Source organism: Aulonocara sp. 'chitande type north' Nkhata Bay, linkage group LG13 (assembly GCF_057382095.1).
Source record: "Aulonocara sp. 'chitande type north' Nkhata Bay isolate Kocher_YH1m ecotype deep benthic linkage group LG13, A_spYH_male_GT1.1, whole genome shotgun sequence".
In the NCBI taxonomy this organism is placed as follows: Eukaryota; Metazoa; Chordata; class Actinopteri; order Cichliformes; family Cichlidae; genus Aulonocara; species Aulonocara sp. 'chitande type north' Nkhata Bay.
Window position 1 is genome coordinate 10,953,577 of NC_141356.1, and position 22,911 is coordinate 10,976,487.

The 22,911-nt window shown below is 44.3% G+C and overlaps 2 protein-coding genes across 11 annotated transcripts in view; both read right to left on the reverse strand.

Moving 5' to 3' along the window:
• LOC147315706 (echinoderm microtubule-associated protein-like 6) overlaps nucleotides 1-14,253 on the reverse strand; it is a 67,693-nt gene extending 53,440 nt beyond the window's left edge. The window contains exon 1 of one of the 4 annotated variants that reach the window (XM_086258695.1): nucleotides 13,008-14,253. In XM_086258695.1, coding sequence (XP_086114821.1) covers nucleotides 13,008-13,204 — 197 coding nt within the window. In that variant the 5' untranslated portion in view covers nucleotides 13,205-14,253. The remainder of the gene's footprint in view (nucleotides 1-13,007) is intronic. The other 3 variants (XM_086258692.1, XM_086258693.1, XM_086258694.1) reach the window with 3 other exon arrangements.
• A 5,585-nt stretch (nucleotides 14,254-19,838) lies between these two features.
• Nucleotides 19,839-22,911, reverse strand: part of LOC147315708 (spectrin beta chain, non-erythrocytic 1) — a 101,762-nt gene continuing 98,689 nt past the window's right edge. For all 7 annotated transcript variants that reach the window (XM_086258698.1, XM_086258703.1, XM_086258699.1 and 4 more), the window contains one exon: nucleotides 19,839-22,632. In XM_086258698.1, the coding sequence (XP_086114824.1) occupies nucleotides 22,420-22,632 (213 nt within the window). In that variant the 3' untranslated portion in view covers nucleotides 19,839-22,419. The remainder of the gene's footprint in view (nucleotides 22,633-22,911) is intronic.

Consider the following 22,911-nt stretch of genomic DNA (forward strand, 5'->3'; position numbering starts at 1 on the left):
TGTGTGTTAATATCACACATAGTACAAAATACTAATACAAACATGTAAAACAAGAATAAAGTAAGTGTGCATGCAAGTGACAAATTTAACCACAGCGTGTGTGTGTGTGTGTGTGTGTGTGTGTGTGTGTGTGTGTGTGTGTGTGTGTGTGTGTGTGTGTGTGTGTGTGTCGGGAGGGATTTGAATGTTGTCCTGGATGTGACACTAACAACTTTTCCACAGCTTCTCTCTTGGGGCTTTGATTTATCAGTGTTCAGCGTTTCTGTAAGAAATGGCAGAGAAACAGTTTGTTTTCACTCATGTTTACAGTTTAAGAGAAGAAGCTGTGATTGTTCAGAGCCTCTAATATCAAAGAGAGAATTTATGTCCGTACGAGGCCTCAGTCTGATGTGGGTGTGATCTTATCAGACACAAATATCACAGAAATGCTGCAAAACTGAAAAATATCAAACATGCTAATTAAAAATATGAATCATGGTTCATTTTTAACCCTCTAAAGCCGGTCGGAGCGGGCACGCTCCGTTTTGCGTAACTATTTTTAAATCCCTGTAGAACCGGAACCACGTAAGTTAGCGCAATAAATTTTTTTTGCATGTGAAACCGTAGGAGTTGTACTTACATCTTATGCCATCAGCTTGTCCTCGGTCACAGTTTCCTTCCACATATAGCTTTGCAAAAATTGCATAAAAAGCGCTTGCAGGAACAAAAACATAATATCTATCGCATTACCTGCCCGAAACCGGAAGTGACATCATTTTCACGGAAATGTCGTTTTTTTTACCTTCAGGGACTTATAAGCCTATACTGGTGTTTTTAAAAGTTATGTTTGACTTAATGACTTTCTGTATGTTTCTGTGATGCTTAGAACTCAAGTTGCACTGCTGGAAATAGTTTATTTTGATGCACATGCTGTTTTTTTTGTTGTTGTTTTTTACAAATTTGCATTATAATATTTATTTTCGTTTTTCCTGCAGTATATAAAAATTGGTGTATCTCAAAAATAAAACTATGAAGACACTTAACTCATTCACTGCCATTGACGTCTATAGCCGTCAATTGCAGTGAATGAGTCAATGGGTTTAACTCATTCACTGCCAATGGCTGGCAGTGAATGAGTTAAAATAAATTTCCTGTTGTTGGAAACTATTTTTTTCAACTTCAACTTTTTTGTATTTGGGCTATAACGGTTGTATAGCAACTTGAAATGCTCCCAAAAATGGCACTACAGCAAGTAAAAAGATAAAGATAACCGGACTTGGTTCTATGGCAGGTCTTAAGGGGTTAAGAGACAGAGAGTAAAGTGGACGGTACAACCTTGGTTTTAATAGCAAACTCATTGTAACCTGGAACGGTACAAACGTGACTCCCCAGGATTGATTTTTAGTTTTCCACTGGGTTCTGTTGCTAGTTATTTAACATAAACTAATGTAGGGGGTCTGTCAGGGTATCCACACAGACAATAATATAATAATAAAAAATACATTTTATTTAAAAGCCCCTTTCAAGTCACCCAAGGACACTTAACAATAGAACAATGACAACGAAGAACAATGGAAAACAAAAAGCACAAGATAAAATAAACAATAAGTTCACAGTGAATATGCAGATTTGAACAGATGGGGGTCCCATGGTGCTGAGGCGCAAAGAAGGCACAGAAAGCTGGATAGAAGAAGAAGATTGAAGTGTTTAAGAGATCAGAAAGGTAAAATGGAGCGAGGACATGAAGGGCATTGAAGGTGAGCAGAAGAAGTTTGTATATTATCTGGAATTTCACAGGGAACCAGTGAACCTGAAGAAGGGGGGAGGGGGTCTGGCAGCAGAGTTTTAAACAGTTGAAGCTTATGGAGGGATTTTTGGGGGAGACCATGCAAGAGAGAATTCAAACAGTCAGTGTGGAAGCTAACAAGACTGTGGACAAGAATGGACGTAGACGTGGTGGAAGAGAAGGACGTTATCTGGTAGGTCTTAAAAGGTTAAGACAGACAGGACTCGCTCTCTGCCTCTGGATGACCAGTTTGTTTTACTCAGTCAAGCAGAAATACCATCAAAGCTGCACAGCAAACATAATGATGTCCTTTGGTTTGGTTTAGTGCTTCCTTTGTGTGTGTGTGTGTGTGTGTGTGTGTGTGTGTGTGTGTGTGTGTGTGTGTGTGTGTGTGTGTGTGTCAGTTGGTCGGTCAGGTTCTACCTGCAGGCAACCAACAGGAAGTGGGACAAGGGAAAGACAGAAAGGCGAGAGCAGGGGACAAGAGAAATAGAGTCAGATCCTTCATTCGTCAACAAAATGATGCAAAAACACAACAAATTCAGATTTGATGATGTGAAGTCTGCATTTAGCAGACAGCAGTACTTCATCACTGTAGTGAGGTCAGCCTTAGAGCTGGAGGCGAGTGCACGGTAGGCTACACGCTGCCTGTACGCAGAGCTGGTGCCGTTAGACGCTCTGTGTGGTGCGGGTGTGGTCTCTGACCCGCTGTGGAGGAGGGGTGGCACGGTGAGCTTCCGGGGCGGCACGGAGGCGGGGCCGAACAGGTGTTTGGGACGAGTGACTGATTGTGACTCTTCTTATGTTTCAGTGACAGTCGAGGAGGGAGAGCGGAGTGACCACTGAGTGGGAGTGTCTGCGTCCCGTGCATTAAGCCGAAACCAGATCACACCCTCTGTTTGTAGCCTCACCTACAGCCACGATCCAAGAGGGGTGTCGAGAAGAATCGCAGATAAGAGGAGGCAGACTATCTGACTGGGACGCCTCCGAGCTGGGGTGCAGGGATTCTGCCTGACAGCTTGGGAACACCTCAGCGTGGGGACTGGAGAACTGGTGCCAGAGGAACAACCTCCTTCTAAACGTCAGTAAGACAAAGGAGCTGATAGTGGACTTCAGCACTAAGCAGGAGAGGAACTACCAGACCCCCGTCATCAACGAGTGCCCAGTGGAGAGAGTGGACAGCTTCAAATACCTCGGAGTTCACATCACGCAGGACCTGTCATGGTCCTGTCACATCAACACCGTGGTGAAAAAGGCCCGTCAGCATCTCTACCACCTCAGACGCTTGAGAGACTTCCAACTGCCCTCCAAGGTGCTCAGGAACTTTTACTCGTGCACCATAGAGAGCATCCTGACGGGAAACATCTTAACCTGGTTCGGGAACAGCACCATGCAGGACAGACGAGCTCTACAGAGGGTTGTGCGGTCAGCTGAGCGCACCATCCGCTCCGAGCTCCCTGACCTGCACTCAATCTACAGCAGGCGGTGCTGGACCAAGGCCAGGAAGATCGTGAAGGACCTCAGCCATCCCAACAACAGACTGTTCTCTCTGTTGAGGTCAGGAAAGCGATTCCGCTCCGTGAAGACCAACACAGAGAGACTGAGGAGGAGCTTCTTCCCGCAGGCGATACGGTCTCTCAATCACACCACCACACAGTACTGACCCACACATATGGTTCTTACACACACTGGACATTTGTTTACACTAGTGGCCACTGCACAACTACACTGCGTGGTCATCTAATCTAATCACTTTGTCACAAGTCACTTAAATAAATCACTTTAAGCATATTTGCACTGCACAAGACACTTACACATGTGGATTGCACAACACTGGACATTATATTTCTTCATTTCCACTTAATACTGTACAGCTGCTGTTATTCTATATTTCTTCATATATTTTTATATATTTCTATATTGTGTATTTTGTTGTACAGTTATTTTATTTTTAACTTGAATTTTTATATTTTATTCCTTCCTAGTTAAATTTACCCTTCATTTTAATTTTCATATTTATTTCCTCTCCTATTCATAGTCTTTTTTTCTTTAGGTCACGAGCAGTTGTCTAAGCATTTCACTGCATATTGTACTGTGTATGACTGTGTATGACTGTGTATGAGACAAATAAAATTTGAATTTAAATTTGACTGGGGGACACTGAGGACTAGCTCTTGAGTCCAAGCCAGCTGGACCTCCTTTAAGTTCTCCCACCTGAACACCTGATCAAAGGTAACAGCCAAGAGTTTCCGTTACTATGGGAACAAAGTTGTCAGGTACACATATCAGAGCTTCAATTTTTTTTTAAATTCAGATAATTTGCTGCAATCAGTTTCATTATAAGATGAATGCAGTGCCAAAGGACATATAGGTAGGTCCCAGGACCGAGCCCTGAGGCACACCACAAGAAAACCAGTCGAGAGCTGACCCAGAGACGACCACCCAGGTTCTAAGTCTCTCAATCAGTATCCTACGATCAACAGGCAGCAGACAGATGCAAGAGTACCAGGGCTGAATATTCACCTTTATTTCTGCGCATTAAAATATCATTTGAAACTCGAGGAGGAGGCGTTTCATTGGAGAGCACTCGACTGAAATTTAACTAAAATGAGCAAAAATCTCACAACAACATCCCTCAAACACATCAATGATGCGTTTAGTATTTGGGCTGAATTTAAAAAGGCACATGCTGTGGACATGTGAGAAAACAAAGCTATACAATAAGACCTCAAACTTGAACACTGGTCAGAGTGTCAGAGCGTGCAGGAAGATCTTTACAGTCTGAGTCGGACTCGTGGAAAAGATGAAAAGCACGAAGCTGAAGGGAACTGAGATGTGAGAGCTGGAAATGTGAGCTGTGTGCAGCAGCAACCAGCGGCTGATAATTGCTGCCATTCAGCAGCCGCCTGTGCTTCTCTACAGAGGAACATAAAGGCTGATCGCCCTGCAGGAGGCCGCGGCCATGAAAGAGCCAATGAAAGAAAAAGACAGTCCCGCTCTCGCTCTTTCAGAAAAACTCAACGTGGATTTAATGCGTCTACATGGAGCCTGCAATTACTGCGGCGATCCATCAGGCAGGCGGGGAGGGGGGACGAGTGCAGTCATGATTCAGAGCTTTCAGCAGAAGCCACTGCACAATACCGGCACGAAGGAAAGAGTCAGCGCTAAAAGTCACTGTGAGGCTGTGTGACATCACTCTGTTTACTGCGGTTGGTACAAAACAGATGAAGAGTTTAATGTGTAATCGTTACTTTCTGGGTCATAAATAGAAAATACAGAGTAAACATCTCAACTCTCAGGTCTCCATATTTCTGCATCGTCACGGTGATTTTGAGGAACAGTGACCGAGTCAACGATCACCAAGACTAAAGGTCAAAGTTTCACCTGCTCGAAGCCACATCGAACACTTTTACTTTAAACATTAGACCTTCACACGGCTCAGTCGCACTACAGTGAAAACAGGAAGCTCCGATCTACTAGAACAAAAAGAAAATCAGCGGTACCCTGATGTTTGAACGTTTTCACATTAGGCGCCTGATTGCTAACAGGCAACCTGTCTCCAAGCAACTGCAACCCGACAGACTGACTGATGAAGGTTGGCAAATATTTGGCGTCTAGTTTTCAAACGCAGAAGATTTTCAACATGTTGCAGTCAGCTGCGATGCTCAAATGGTTGTATACTGGTTACAAAAACAAGGCTGCAGTAAAACTCCAGTCCTGCAGCAACGACGCTGTTATGGGTGGAGGAACAGGTGTGGGGTTCTAGCTGCACTCTTAGGCCCACATAACCACAAACACTAGGTTTGTTGTGAAAAAGTGCTGTGGGTATTTACAGAGAGAGCAAAGTATGTCTTGATGCATCCTCAGTCATCCAGGTAAGGAAATCCCAAAAGGTTGATTCTGTTCATCTGGATGTTTTCATTGGGGGAAACGTTTGGTCATCATCCTGGTGACTCCTTCAGTCTCAGCTGACTGCAGGTTTCCAACCTTATAAACAGGACATTTGCATAATGACTGAAACCAGCCCACTGAAGGAACAATGGGCTGGGAGCTCAGTTTATGATTATTAATGTGCAAATTCTCATGACCACTGATCAAAGACCACTGATCAATCGCCATGATCGTGGGTGCGATCGTGGCTCAAGAGTCGGGCGTTCGCCTTGTAATCGGAAGGTTGCCGGTTTGAGCCCCGGCTCCGACAGCCTGAGTCGTTGTGTCCTTGGGCAAGACACTTTACCCGTTGCCTACTGGTGGTGGTCAGAGGGCCCGGTGGCGCCAGTGTCCGGCAGCCTCGCCTCTGTCAGTGCGCCCCAGGGTGGCTGTGGCTACAATGTAGCTGCCATCACCAGTGTGTGAATGTGTGTGTGAATGGGTGGATGACTGGATGTGTAAAGCGCTTTGGGGTCCTTAGGGACTAGTAAATTATGGATTTCCTGCTCAAATCCAAACCACTGCACTGGCTTTGGTCACCTGATGATGCTCCCAGTATAACACAGACTCCATACAGGAACCAAAACCAGCAGTGATGTGGCTTCAATCATCTGTGCTGTGTTGGTAATCAACTGAAGCACAAAAATAAAAAGTAAAAGATTTTACTTAATAAAGCGTGCCCTGATTGGTTCTTCATAATCAAAGGGTGCTGAAGATCATGTCTGAAAGCTGGAGCCAAACCAGAGGTGGACACAAACAAACCTGCTGAGGAACAGAGTGGAAAGAAGATGATCTGGAGCCCAGTGGGAGATTTAAAATGAGCACATGCAAGAAAATCCTCAAACATCTGGCAGCAGAAGAAATTCTGCATGAAGAGTGATCCAAACTTTCTACGAGCTGTTCCAGAACACCTTCTGATGACGGGGTGAAGTTACTTTGCACAGAAGATTCAACATTTATTCCACAGGGGCGACTTCAAAGACGACAAAATGTTTGCTAATCCAAATGTGTCAAAAAAAGCTAACCGTTGCCTTGTGATGCACTTTTGTCCCACGTGATTTTGAACGTGTCCTGGAACCTCGTCGCTTCAGGCTGCGCCAAACTGCTGAGCGGGCGACCGGTGCTTTTATTGTGGCGGGGCTGTCGCTGACTGGGCTGACTGAAAAGCAAACGTAAATGGTTTCGCGGAGAGCAGCCGCCACTCAGCACACACGAACTCCATCAGAGGACACAAACCTGGCATCAGAGTGTCAGCACAGCTCATTTCCATCTGAGCCATCATCACGCTTTTCACTTTTCTCTTTAGCAGACGCAACAAAAATGTACAGGAAGTGCACAAACAGGAAAAACTTTACTTAGTTTGACCTTAAAAACATGAAACTGTGACTTCATTTCACATGATGATAAACTCTGATTTAATAAAGTGTCAAAGCAAAGACAGACTCTACAGTAAATCCTTTACAGACTCTGATGTGTGACCTGAACTAAGACGCAAGAAAAAAAACTTATGTAACTTAAGATTTGAGGCTTTTTTAGTTTCTGATTGATGAATATATCATCCCACACTTTGAAACAGCTTTCAGACTTTTACTTATAGTTTATAGTCTAAGGCTACGTTCACACTGCAGGCGAAAGCGCATCAAATCCGATTTTTTTGACCCTATGCGACCCATATCCAATCATGGTCTGACAGTGTGAACGGCACAAATCCGATATTTTCAAATCCGATCTGGGTCACTTTCGTATGTGGTGCTGAATCCGATACATATCCGATGTTTTAGAAAGCGACTGCTGTTTGATGGTCATGTCGCATTAAATCCGTCTTTTACGTCACTGACACAAGACGGACGCCAATTATGAGCGCCTGAGAAGACATCGTGAACGCTTCCTGTCCATCCATTGTAGATGTTAGTGAAACTGTTGGTAAGACAACGTTGGAGAAACGTGAACATTTTATTTGTACTGTATAATCTGCAGATTCTGACAGAAATCTGCAACTATCCTTTGACGCACCGCTCCTCTAAAACAGCAATAAGGATCATTATTAGGTTATTTACATTATTATGTAAATAACCTAATAACTTAAAGCAAAAATTGGGAAACGTGAAGTCCGAAGTCTTTATATTAAGGGCCATCAGTGAAACAATACTGTTGCTCTGGGTCTAAACAGAGCGCGTTGTGTGTGACGTCTCGTTTTGCGCATGCGGCCGCTTTGAGCGTTCACACTAGAGCGCGTTTGCTGTCGCATTTTATTTGTAGTGTGAACGAACAGACAAAAAAATCGGATTTGATCAAAAAATCGGAATTGAGCATTAAGACCTGCAGAGTGAACGTAGCCTTAGTGACTCATTGAGAAAATAACCTGCAGACCGTCTGCAGCCCTGAACTAAACATGTGACTAAACATGTGACCTGCTGGTTGAAGCTTTTCCCAAACTGCTCTGTGTTTGTTCGTGCACCCTGCAAGAAGAGCTTTGCATGACATGCAGTTAAAAATAATGCCTCTGTGTCTAATCCTGCTACGCTGTGGAGCCCATCGGCTCCTCCTGTCTGAAACAAGCTACTGAAGGCCTCAGTCACTCAACCTGGCAACCACCGGGTTGCTAGGGAAGAAATGAAAACGTCCCAACTGGTTGCCAGTTGTTGCTAGATCAGTGCAGCAAAAATCTCATGATTGTTTTTTCTCCCCTCACCTCCAACCAATCACAGCAGATGGCCCCACCCCTCCCTGAGCCTGGTTCTGCCAGAGGTTTCTTCCTGTTAAAAGGGAGTTTTTCCTTCCCACTGTCGCCAAAGTGCTGCTCATAGGGGGTCATATGATTGTTGGGTTTCTCTGTGTTATTGTACAGACTGTGTGAACTCTTTTGATTGGTCTTTGGTCAGGAACAGATCGCCGTGGTGTTAAGAAGAGTGCAACACAAACTGGAAACAGACCGTTTGCGGTCCGAGTAAAAACAATGGCTTCAACAGTAAGCCAGAGCTTTTATTTTGAAAGTAAACACTGGTATCTCTGCTACCTGCTCTGTTCACCTGAACTCTAATATTTTGTTTCCTGCGACTAGTTCAGACCTAAAAAAAAAAAACAACAACAAAAAAAACAGGTCCAGGTTTAAAGGTGCCGTTAAACCCAGGACTGCAAAATCAGGTGGAGACAGCAGCTGCAGGATGGAGGTCAGACGTGCTCTAGTTGGAGCCATTAAGGATATTTTTAAGCTCTGAGAGCAGAGCTGGTCTCCGTCCGTTCGGACTGTGACGGCGAGCTGGCACATTTCCCCTCTGGCTGATGAAGAGGCCCATACATCAGCCGGGACCAGAGACATTTCCTCCAGACCGAGAAGCAGACGCAGCACCGGACGGTGGCCTGAAGGGGACACGCTGTTCACCGCGTCGTCCTCTTTTTAAATCCACACAAACACGTTTTTCTTTTTCGACTGTGACGAATGTTCAGGCAGCATGAAGAAAACTGTGTGTGTGTGCGTGCGTCTGTTTAACAATGTGTTTTTTATCATTATTCAAGTCAATCATGATTTTGAGACTTTTGAGAAACGACTGTGGGTAAAAACATGTATTAGATATTTAAAACATACTTTTAAAATATTTTTAGGATATTTAAAAATATTGATCTAAAATTTGAGTTTGTTATACTTTTAAGAAATTTTACCTTTTTAGTATTTTTCATATTTCCCCTTTTTTAAGGTATTTTTTTTAACTTTTTAAAAACACATGATATTCATTTTATTTTCTGACATTTTATTAGCCTAATGTTTGTAGAAAATCCTGTTTTATTTGTATTTCTTATGTCATTTTTAACATTTTACTTTTTATGGAATTTTTTCCGAAACATTGATTTTTCTTTCATGTTTTTACATTCGTGCAGATTTTAGGACAGTTTGTTTGTTTGGTTATCAGATTATTTTCAGTGGAAGTTTTTGTTAGTTTTCCAGATATATTCACGTCTTTTGGATAGTTTATATAAAAAAAAATTAGAATTCCTTATACAATCTCTTATACAATCTTTTTAAGGAATTTTTCTATTTTATCTTCTGGATTTTATTTGTGACGTACATTTCAGTATTTTTCAGCTTTCTTTACTATTCCTTCATTTGACTTTGTTCTTAATAATCTGAGGATTTTACTGATGTTCCTTTTGGTATTTTTTCAGATGTTACTAAATGTATTTATTTTAATTAACGATCTGAATTTAAACTGTGACTGACAGGTCTTAATAACTTTGGTCAGCAGAAACCTGCAGTCAGCTCTGAGGGAAAATTTGGCACAAACACAAATTTAACAACCCTGACAGAGAGACAGCATCCAGCTATTCAATTAGTCTCACACACACACACACACACACGCTCCAGGCTGCAGCTGACTTGCCATATAAACTGTCCAAACACGCCTGCTGCTGCTGCAGTGACTCACAGGCTGTTCAGTGTTGGTGAATACACAGGTGTGTGTGTGTGTGTGTGTGTGTGTGTGTTGTGAATGAGCGACCTCGCTGAATCATCTCCCTCCTCCACTCGCTCCAATTTGCTCTCAGAGAAAATCCCTCTGCTGCTTCTCGCCTCAGCTCAGGGCTTTTTCAACTTTTCATTCAAAATGTCGAAAATGTTCCCAGAGATAAAACGCGACCGACCAGAAGGGCAAAATTATTCCACGAGCAGCCCCGACTCCAAAAAAGATTTCATATAAAAGTCTGTTTTATCTCAGTGGCTCCAAATCCAGGAGCAGCTTCCCACAGGAAGTTTTACTGAGACCAAATCCTGCAGGAGAAACTGGTCTGACAGGAGGGAACTAACATTCCCGATGCTGCTGGGAATTTTTCCAGTTTGAAAGAGAGACTCAAAGAGTTTATTAGTATCTTTAAAAAATAACTCAGGAATCAAATCTGTGCTTTGTCAAAATGAAGTCTGAGCCAATCGAGTGCTGCTCTTCCTTCGTGTGTGTGCTTAGTGTAAAACGTCCACGCCTGTGCTGCGATCACGTCTACCTGCACAGCCAATGCATGCACACCGTCTCATGCCTCACAGGTCAGCACGCTGTGTTCGCCCCTTTAAGGCTCTGTGGACCCACTGACTGTGCCCTGTGATGTGTTCCTCCACAGCCATCACACTGTGAAAACCTCACATCCCCAACAAAGTGCCAAAATTGCCCTCAAAGCGATGCAAACTAGCTAAAAAGTCCTGATGGGGAAACAGACTCGTGTTACATAAGTGTCAGATAATCCCAGATTAAAGCTTTTAGGTGTTTGTGAGCTGGTTTCACTCTGAATTAATTAGTCCACGCACATCCACGAGCTGCCTTGAGAGTGGTTCGCAGGATTTCTCTGAACACGATGCTTTTTTGTTTTCCACAGTTGTCTGTTGCTTCATGATGGTGTGCTAACGGCCACCAAGGGTTAAATAAATATCATAAATAAGCAGTGAGGTAAGGAGGTGTGGAAATAAAAACAGATATTTAAAGCTGTAAACTGAGGATGAAAAACTCAAATTCACACAACATTAAAGCAGCTGTGAAACGAGTGCACAACCACCACTGTGCAACAGCAACAAAAATATAAAACATTATTATGTTAACATTACTTCACCTGTCAGATGATGTTATTAAAAAACCTCCAACAGCCCAAACAGGACTCCAGTTAGCTTAGCCGAAGGCTAGCAGACAGCTTGGAGCTACAGCTGCCTGCGCCATGAATCTATCAATCAAAGAGGCCACGCCCCTAATAAGAATTATCTACAAAGACCAATCAGTTTGTCTATGTGGCTGTAAACGTTTACCGTAGGAGTCTATGGGGACTGACGCACTGCTGCAGCCCCTGCTGGACGTTAGTGGAACTGCAGGGCGTGGCTCAGAAATAAACCCATCAGACCTGAGAACAGGAACAAGTCCCTCACCTGCCCGCGAGCTGTCCTGCCCTGATAAAAATCTAAATCTAAGTTACTCCTCATCACTGAGCTCCTCGTTCATTAGGAAACCCAGCAGCAGCAGAAAAAGCTGCTTCCTGTCTCGGTGTAAACCTGCTCGTGTTTAGATTTGAACTTCTGTCAAACTGAAGGACAAACCAAACTGTGTGGGAGCGATAAAAAAAACCCACGAAGGTCCAAAAAACATCTCAAAAGAGACAAAAGCACCGAGATGAGTCACAGGACTGAGTGTAACGAATATCCTTTCTCTGCTTCTTTTTGTTTAATAACGTTGTCGTTTTTAAGAATTATAAGCTTCACCACATTTCCACCATGCAGACAAAGTTTATCTTGTGCTGCCACATGTTGCACCACCAGCAGTCAGGCTACAGCCCGACACATTTAAATGGTCTGAGGTGTTTACTGGAACTTTCACAGGCGATTAAAGTCAGCATTACTGAAGCTTATGGTAGCTCAACATCTGCACAGGATTCATGTCCCTGCCAGAGTTACAGTGGAATTACACCCTGTGACCTGCAATGCTCCTCCCACAACGTAACCACGACAACTGTTATTGGCTGCAGGGACGAGAGACCGTTTTATTTTTGGATTTCTGTGTTTTCGTTCTGCTTTATTATTGCCGTTCTATTTAAAATATTAGAAAAGACGATTTTTTTTAAAAGGCTGCCCCCTTGTGGTGAATGTTGTCATTGAATTTACCGCAGGGTTTTACGAACAGTACCTTTAATGTCATTTATGATATTTTGTAGTATCTCTTTGCTTCAGGGTTTAGCCTTACTGAATCAGACTCCACAGATAAAACAGAAAGTTTTATGTTTGCAGATCTTATCTTGGATTATCACTCTCACAATCACAATGCTCATGTTTAAAAGGCCACTAATGAGATAATGTGCAACAGACTGAAGGAACAGGAAGCCAGGAGGACCATCAGATCTTCTACTGCTTTTCCCTTTATGAAAAGCTCACACAGCAGGGACAGCGACACTTTGGTTTAACTTGTTTTTTATGGCAAAATGACTCTTAAATCACACAAACTGTGAACACACACACGAAACACATATTTATAAATTCAGTGTGAATCACTGGCTCTCAGGGTGTCAGAAACATGCTTAGAGAAAGTAAAGAGAAAAAAGACGTTTCAGAACTCGCCTGAGAATCTGAAGGTTTTTAGGATTTGTGAGGATCTCAGCGAGTCAGTGAGCGACGTTGGAACATGTTCGGATTTATAATGAAAAATAACGTCCAACCGCTAATTCGGCACCATTTAATGTGACATAGCAGAGCGATCCGGGTTGTTAGGGAGGCTCATACTGTGACTCAGAGATATTGATTCTGAGACCTGGAAGTCTCGATCGATAACCCATCACGTGACCTGTGCAGGGGGCTCACCTGATGATGTCGTCATTGTGTCCCAGGTAGAACCGCTGGCTGTGCTCTCTGGTGTTGTAAACCACTCCAACCCCGGCCACGAAGTACACCACCTCCTTCCCCGCCGTGTAGTACAGGTTATTCCGGCACTGGTGCCCCCGGTACCCGTAGACCCAGTCCAGTCTGAGCCGGCAGCCCGGGGCGCTCCGGTCCGACATATTCGCTCATCTGAGGGGCTCCGGTACCGCCCGCCCGCTCCCGCAGCTCCTCCCTCTGGATCCAGAGACCCGGTAACGGAACTGTGAGTGGGGTCACCTGCCTGAGCCGGGGTCACCGAGTTCGGCTGTCGTCTGAAGAAAAGTTCGCGCCCACAGCTTCAGGACTCGGACTTCCTTCGACTCTTCATCACGATGCACGCGCAGAAGCTGATTGGACGTCAGCTCCGAGATTTACCGTAAATGTGATGGTTCATATTCCTCCGTTCATGTGATGCCGTGACTGTAATCCTCGCGTAAAGTCTGAGTCCTCTGGTTTCAGCACCGTGAGACCTTCATCATCTCCGCGATTCCCCGGGAGCTGCTCCCGCCGAGCCTCCCCACTCAGAGCCGTTTCACTGCAGCTGGAATCACCACGCGAGAAACTTTTCCACGTTTATCACTCTCTCACTCCTTCCACCCACTCCTCAAAAACACGGAGGACGCGAACAGTCTGGAAACTTCTCCAAACCCACAAAACCAAAGTCAGCGGCTGGTGGAGGATTTAATCCCTCCGTGCTCTAATCCTCCATCCCGACCGGCCGCCTCCATCCTGCCCCCCGCGCGCTCACAGCACCTTCTCCCCGGGAGGATCGCGGCTCATTTACAAATCTGCGCGCGAGTAAAACCAGCAGTCAGGAAGTCAAACGACCCAGAGCCGCAAAATCAACGAAGAAGAAGCGACCGCGCAGCGGAGGAGAGGATGACAGCGAGTGTTTAATCCCGGCAGATGAGCCAACTCCAGCGGGCAGAGGCGGGGAGCAGCCCCGGGCTCACAGCGCAGCATCCCGGCCGGATGACGGAGAGGAAAGTCCTGACTCCCCACAGCGGGAGGAGGAGCAGAGCATCCTCCACCTGCAGGCAGACTCACGGGCGGAGCAGGCGGAGGCACAGCCGGAGCTTCTGCTTCGAGGAGCGTACTGTCGCGTGCAGCGGGGAGCCTCCTGAGCCAGGAGTCTGTGACGTTTGCTCGCTCCTTTTCCCGACGTGACGAGCACGCGCATCAGCGGACACGCGACACAGCACTGCGCCCAACTTCCGATGCTGAGCCTTCTAAAATAAAAGCACCATTAAAAGGTCCGCAGCTCAGCTGTCGGTTCCGCGGAATCAGGAAGTGACGGAGTACTTTTACTCAGACTCAACAGCATGACGTCAGAGGGTTTCACACTAATCATTTTATTAAAGATGAAAGAATTTAGACAGGTGTTCGTTTGACTTTGGGACTTGAAGCGGAGTTTGGACCTGTATTGTCCAAAGTTTTCAGCATCAAAATACCTCAAGTTAAAAGCAGGCACAGTAAAAGTACTCAGTTACTTACATGATGTTATCGTATTTATGTGTATGACACTTTGATGTTGTTGGAAATGATTTTATTTTCTCTGATATTTTATCAGCCTCTTTATCATGGATCTGCTCGTGGATTTTGGATTTCCTTACAAACAGGCCACAGAAGGTCAGGGTGGGCAACCTTACATCATCTGCTATCACCATGAACACAGGAGCACCGCAGGGCTGCGTTCTCACTCCAGCTCTCTTCACTCTATTCACACACGACTGCAAACCCATCCACTCCTCTTCTAACACCGTCGTGAAGTTTGCTGATGACACTACAATAGTGGGAAGGATGTCAGACAGCAAGTCTCACTGCAGAGAGGACGTCCAACATCTAATCAGATGGTGTGGAAACAACGAGCTGGTTCTGAACACTGCCGAAACAAAGGAGATCGATGTAGAGACAGAAGAGCCAAGAAAACAACACGACCACCCCTCCACATAAATGGTGAGGAAGCTGAGGGTGAATGACATTAAATTCCTGGGCCTACACATAACAAAAGATCTCACATGGACTATTAACACATCCCACTTAGTGAAGAAAGCACAGCAGAGAGCATCCTCTGTCACTGCATCACAGTGTGGTGCTTCAGCTGCACTGCAGAAAACCATCAAGCTCTGACCCGGACCGTCAAACTGCCCAGGGGATCATTGGAACCAAACTCCCAAATCTCGACACGGTCTATGCTAGCTGTTTACAGAAGCCAGCTAGCTGCATGATCAAGGATCCAACCCATCCAGGTCACAGACTTTTTGTACCCCTCCCATCAGGGAAGAGATACAGGCCAATCACAACCCGCACAAACAGACTAAAGAGCAGCTTTTTCCCCAAAGCTGCAGCCTGTGTCACCCGTCCCCAACACATCATAGCTAACTCTCCCTCTCTCCTTTACCCCACGTCATGTCTGCTGCTAATGTACAAAGTCATGTACTGGGCATTAATGTTTGCACTAAACTACCACACTGTAAATACTGTTGTATTTTTATTTACTGTGCTAAGTGCCTTCTTCTTACTTTATATTTTATACTTTTACTACCTTTACTTGGTTATTATGTTACTATGCTGCTTCTTGTTTTATTGCTGCTGGCCTCTGTAAGCTACCAAAAAAATTCGTTGAATAACTACAATGACAATAAAGTTCTTTAAATTTTAAGTTAAGTTTATCCGGTCTTTAAGTCTGACATCATGTGTGGCTGCTCTGCCAGGTGTAACAATTAAGTTTAACATCCAGGCATCCATGAAAACAGGATTTATGAAATTTAACGGAGAACGGCGTTAGCAGGGAGTTAGCTCGCTAGTTTCCGCCTAAACATAATATACCATATAAATATACGACCTGCTATCACTTCCAACATAAATGGAGACAGAAAACTAAACAGCAGTGACGTTTGTAGGGCTACTGAAGTTGGGCTAGCTGCTATATAATGACGTGCTACGTGGTGGCTAGCTACACAGCTATGTTAGCATAACATAAACAGTGAAGCTGGAGGATAAATGCTAATTTTCTTTCCATTCCGTATAAGTTAACGTGAGGGTTCCCGATGGTTAGGGAATCGATGGATTACCTCACACCTGAGATAATCCATCCACAATATAAGGTTAGTCATTAATATACTGCTGCTCGGCTGTAGTTACATCATACGGTTTTAAAAACTGAGCTTTAAAATGAACAGTGGTAATAAAAAAAGAGAGGCCGACAGTGAGCACTGACTGTTTTTAGGGGCTTGTTCAGATTAAATGGAACAAGACACAAAACATTAAAACATGTTAAAACGTTTTTCAAAATAAAAGCATGTTAAACTCTTCTGTTCGAAGAAAGCTGGATGACAGATTACATCTGTATAAGGTTACAAAAAACCCAACATAACAGGGGTCGTGTTCTAGGACAAAAATAAAGTGCAGTAGAACAAACATGAAACATAATTATGATAAGCTTTCTTCAAATACTCAAAAATTACAAAAACAGTACCAACATAATAATAGGTAATGTTCTATTAACCCAAGGCTGGTAGTTTTTATTGACGCTCTTGCCCTTTGGCACAAATTATGACTTTCTGGGTGCAGTCAGGGCGCTGGTTTGCTGCTCTCAGGATCTCTTTCCTGCGCAGATGATGTGGTTTTCTTTGCTCACATGTCTGAAGCAAGCTCAGAAAACCAGCCTGTCCTTCAGTGTTTGTTACCGTTTTTATGATAAATATTCTAATATGGTAACACTAATCAGTGGTCTAATACAATGTTTCCCAGCCTTTTGGAGCCACAGCACATATTTCAGAAAAATCACACGGCACACCACCAAACAAAAATGTCACAAAAAGCATATTGATCATTTTTCCCTGTACACCAGTTATAGCAGACTTGGCTTGTTCCCAGTATACCTTTTTGCTCTCTTCTGACCACTACTCATACAATAGATATTTATCTATTGTAGCTGCATCGTCTCACAGCATGACTATGATTCAATTTCTTCTTTGTCCTTTTCTGTTTTACTGGCAGTTGGCAACTCATTTAATTAGAGCAGGTAGTGGTACCACCCTCTAGTGGAAGAGAATGTAATTGTTCTGCCTGTTGTCGTTTAGAGTACTAATCAGGTGGAACCAGACAGTCTATGGCACAGCTGATGATGGGAAACACTGGTCTAATAACCAGAAGCCTCTGGTTCTTTCTGACTCACTCAACGTTTTATTGGTAAATCTCAAATCTTGGGTTTTATTTTGAAGGTGTGGCTCTTCCTGTGGTGATGTGTGGTGCGCTTGGCGCAGCTCGGGAGAGAAACACCCCTGCTCCACTGGAGAGGACGCACGGCCGTAAAGCACTCTGGGGCTTTGTGTTCTCTGGGATACACACGTCACAGGAAAAGAATTTAGAAAACTACAAATCCCAACAGCAGCAGGGAGGGAGGCGCTGTCCGCGGTGCTGAGGTCTGACAGAAAAGTGACATGTGTCCCAAACAACAGAAGAAACATGAGCATGAGCAGAAATCGTTAATCTGCTAAAACAGTAAACATTTAAACCACAGACTGTATATAAAAGATGGACATCACACTTCTTTTTGAGACCATATTAGGATGACAGGCTGCAGTGCTCAGGTAAGGCTGGTAACTAGTCTGCAACCACAGACTGCTAACTAGAGCTCAGTAGCCCCCGTAGCTTCTGCACGGTGGCTGCTGGGTAACCCCCTGCCAGTTTGGACTCTCCTCAGCTCTTTCTGGGTGGGTGGCGTGGCTGTCCCTCCGGTGGTCCTCCATGGACTCTCACACTCTGGGGAGCCTCTAGATCACACAGGTGCTCACAGACACACACTGTATCTTCTTTAGCTGCTGCCTCGAAGCATGTTGTGTGTTGCCGGTCTGGCGTGCTGCTCAGTAACACTCAATATTTATTACTTACTGTTACCTGTACTTATCTAGGTTGTTGCTGTGGCCTCTCTCCAGCAGGTGATCCAGCTGATAGTTTTCCTTCCCTCTCCTTTTCTTGTCTGTGTATTTCTCTTTCTTATCCCCCAGTCATGTCTGTTCTGTTTGTAATGACTTAAAAGTTAAAAATAAATAAAATAAATAATAAAGATCAATCAGGTGGACCATGGCTAAGCTGTGATGATCCATTTGGAAAAATAAGTGCTTCCTGTCAAAAGGGAGTTCTTCCTCTCCACTAATGCCAGGTGCTCCTCACAGGTGCTCCTGTGATTGTTGTGAAGCGGCTCCGAATCTGTGAGGCTAAATGTATTTTGGCCCTTCATGTGTTTTTTATGCTCATGTGGAGCTGCTTTCTCACTTGGTCCACAAACTGCAGCCCTGCTGTTCAACTGGCGCCATCTTGTGGTTAAAATAGAGATTTCTTAAAAAACAAACCAACTTTCACATGATTATTGACGATAACCCCCAATAACAGCTATTGTGTCTCTTTTCTGTGATATTGATGACGTCTGATTATTTTAGTCCTGCCGTTCGTCTCAGACACATTTTCAAGCAGTTTGAACAACTCCGTCTCTACACACGTTTTATTTGCCCCCACATCTTCCCTCCTTTTCATTCCCATTCTTCAGACTCTTTTTGACTCCAAGTTTTCCTCTTTTCCGTTCTAACCCGAAGCCTGATGCCATCTGTCTGTAACTGTAGGAATAAATAATACAATAATAAATGGAATAACTGTAGAAGTTAAACTTACGAGCATTGTCACGTTCTTTGATTCTAACCTAATTTCATTTTAAAAACTGCCTTTGAACACTTGTGCAGGAACCGAGCGATGTGCTGAAAGCGTGTTGATGTGCTGCTGATGTTGGCCCGTACAGCGGCGCTGCTGTTCAGCTCGACTTCTAAAGTTCGTCACTGTAAACAAATCCTAAACACAGCACCTCACACAGAAAACCTCCAGCTCACCATCATTAACGTGTCGCGGTGGTGCAGTGGTTAGCACACAGTGCTGCCTCACATTAGGAAGGTCCTGGGTTTGAATCTGCACGTTCTCCTTGTACCTGCGTGGGTTCTCCCCGGGTTCCTCCCACCATCCAAACACGAGCATGAAGTTGACTCCTGAGTGTAAGCTGGCTGCAGGTGAGGGATTGCACACCTGTCCAGGTGCTTTGTGCAGTTTTTATACCCTCTATGGAAGTTTATTAAAGACAAAATAAACGTAAAATAACAGTGATTTGGATTTGTGTCATATCAATGTCAAAGCTGATAAAAACTGCTAAAGGACCTCCCACCATCACCACGTGCTGCCCACAGTTTTATTTCTAGGTCGAGATAACTGTTGTACGACAGATTACTAGGGCCACATTAAGGAAAATAATATTGTTGATCATTTTGAGAAAAAGTTGTTTCAAGACAAACCGCTGCTGTGCCCTCGACAAGACGTTTAGATAGTTGATGAAACAAACTGATCAGCTGGATGCATCATACATGTAAACATGCATCATCGTTTTCTGTCTGAGCAGCATAACACGTTTCACATGAACAGCCCGTGTTTATGCATTAAACAGAAATCATGTCCTCCTTTATTACTAAAACTGTACGACCTCACTAACTCAGAGGCCACAGCAAGTGTGGACGTTTATCTTAAAATAACAACAGTAACCTGCACATGTGGACTTCCTCTCTTAACGTGGCCTTAAAGCTTCTCCGTACTGTCGAGAACAGGAGCCACATAAATAAAATCAGTTTATAGATACTAATCACTCACAGCTGTACTTTGTCTGTATTTACAGAACTGTGCAAAAGTGACACACGACACACACATTCGCTGAAAAAATAAAAATCAGTCTCACGGTTTCTTTTTAAAAGCATTTTAATGGCTTTTTTGCACATATGTAACAGAGATGGGGAAAAGTCTACGGGTGCAGATCCAACTAGCAGTGACCCCCGGTCCACGTCATTCCAACTACGTCACCTACGAACCCCGGCCCCGCCCACCCTCCCATCGTGGCATTATTGATTGTGCAGTATGAGGAAATATCTCATCTTACTATGGTTACAGTGACAGGAATGCACAACATATTTATCAAATCGCCAGAAAATTAAGCACAAAAAAACAAAAGAACAGAAAGAGAACAGGAAGTATTTCAGGGCCAATCAGAGTGAAGATGTTTCAAGCCCCGCCCCTTCTAACCCCACCACCAGCTGTGGAAAAACATACACACCCACGTTTTTTATAGTTTCGGGCTCGTTTCGGTGTTTTTGTTCACTTTTGTTCACCTACGGAAGTCCCTTAATGACAACATTTGTAACAATAAATGTACATATATATGTAAGCTGAAAAATCACCTTTAAATCTGAACTTGCCTTTTCTGGCAGCTATTTTAATCGATAACTCCAGATTAGGAACGACGTCGGTGTTAAAGTTGGGCTTGCAGGTCATTTACCGTGTACGTGATTTCCATCCAAGCGGGGCAAAAGTTTGTGGTGCAGCAACTGGACAGAAGAGACTTCATCTCAAAAACTAATTTCCAAAAGTTTATCGAGCAAAAATGGCACCTGAGAGTAAAGCAAATATTTCAAATAAGAAAATAATCTCTGTCATGTTGTTTATTGAAGTTTTAAAGCCCGAGAGATTAATCAGTAATCAAAGGAGGGACCAGTAGCAGCCCAAGACTTAACCTAGTGTTTATTTTCTCAAAGTTTATTTAATGAGTCATCGAGTCAAATCGAGTGGAGATCTTCTGCACTTATGTCAGATTAGTGTAAAATCTCCAATAAAACTTTTATTAAATCTAAACAAACTGTTTTTCGTGAGACGGCTCAAGAATCACGTACGTCATTAGCTTACAACTACATCCTTACAGCGAGCGAAGCCTGTTCAGCTTCAACAAATGTGAAGCTCTGATCTCATTAACTAGAAGCCATAAAAAATGGAAAGAAAAAAGTGTGACTTTTGTCATGAAAGGACTTCCGTAGCTGTAGCTTGACTCGTCATTGGCAATAAAAGTCTGAAATCTTAAAGAAAAAAAGAACCGAGTGCTGAAGCCAACAAGCAAGCCACCAACATTACTCACTTCCAGTAAATGCTTTTTAAAACCAGCTCATCCACTAACAACAGCGATGCTTAAAGTAACCTTTGTGTTTTATTTGTACATCTACGCCTTCATACTTGCCGCTCTAAATAAACCTTAGACTTAGCTTAACTGCGAGACAGAAAAACAGGAGGAAAAACGCCAACAAAGGGCCGAAGGAGACGTTCCAGAAATGCAAAAGTAGAAAAGAAACCTCATTGAACGCCTAAAAGATCGAGTTAACGAACATTCGCAGTTATTCTCCCATCGAGACTCGATGGCTCCTTCATTCGGGTTGGTTAAGTGTTCGCGCCGTTAAGAAAGTTATCCTCAAACAAAGCTTATTACGGTCGGTAGGTCTTAATAGCATTAATAATAATAATAATAATAGGTGAAATTAAACACAGGTTTATTTTTAACAGTTTGTTATACACAAGTTATACATACAGTCAAAAGCACTGCAGGGTAACGCTCTGAGTCGCTGCGGGAATCAGACGCGACGACCGTTTGCTTTTCGCGATTTTATTGCGCAAACCGAACCGTCAGAAAAGCTCCGAGCGACTCGTCTCTGCGCTTCGACGGCTCAAAGAATCACCCCGCCGTGGCCTCGGTTTTCCCCGCTACAGAGGGATACACGTCATCTTGCAAAGACAAGGCCTCGCAAAAAAATAGGAAGCTGAGGATGGACTCTAACAGGAAGTAATTCCCCAAAAAACTAAACGAAAAACGAGAAGGAAAACCCGCCGAGACGAACCGCAAACACGGGAAAGCCGGGGAGAACGGGAGATACAGAAAACAGCGATAAGAGTAAAGAAAGTGGGAACTCCTCTAACGTCGCGTTCTCCTTGTTGTTTAAACGACAGCAGCTGCCTGAAGCATCGCAGACCCCGCCCACACGCCCACGCCCCGCCTTTAAACCACTTCAGTCAGATTTCGGGTATTTCCTGCTCCTGATCTGAGCAGAGAAGCAGGTGGGGGGTGTTTGTAGCTGTACTGGAGCTCTGAGCCGGACCGGACGGTTGATAGGCACAGAGTGGAGAGTTTTGGCTCGGAGCTTGCATGCTGGAGAGGACGAGGAGGAGGAGGAAGAAAGAAGAGAAGGAGAGGCTGTTTGGGATGCGACCTGACATAGCAACTGCTGCAAATGTTAAAACTCTTATTCTCTAAGTACATGATGTGAGGCGACGCTTTGGGTTACACGAGTGTAATTAGATTTGGAGCGCTCTGGGTTATGACAGTTGCTATGAGCAGAAAAGTCGGACATCTTCAACAATATTTGACCAAAGTTCGTTCGATAACGAGGAGCGACCCCAAACAGCACCACGGGAAGGAGGAGGAGGAGGGGAGGCTGAAGAACAGCGTCTATTTCTTCTTGCTGAACAGACTGAAGCGTTTCTCCTTGTCTTTCTCTCGTTTGCCTGGGCTGGACTCGGCGGTCGCCGTGGCTGCGACCGTGGCCGGCAGCGTCTGAGCGCGTGCGGCGGGAGCGGGCGTGCTGTGGCTGCTGGGCGTGACCTCGGGCTTCTCGCCTGACACGGCGGCGGTGATGGTCGAGATCCACGTGTTCATCTCCTCCTGGAGCACGAGCAGAAGGAGACAAAGAGGAAGGAAGCAGTTAGAGCAGCAGGAAGTGCTGATGATGTCTCTGATAGAAAAACAACAACTCGCTAATAACGTTGAGTCACCTCCGGCTACACCTGCTCACCTGCTGCAGGGATACAGGTGGTTTTAAAAGAGTGAGGATAATGAGATCAGAAATATTTGGGCCTAAACAAAAGCAGACGAAGGAAGAAACATTACATCATAATCACTGTAACACCACTCGCCCTCTACGGTCACATGACCTGGGCCTTC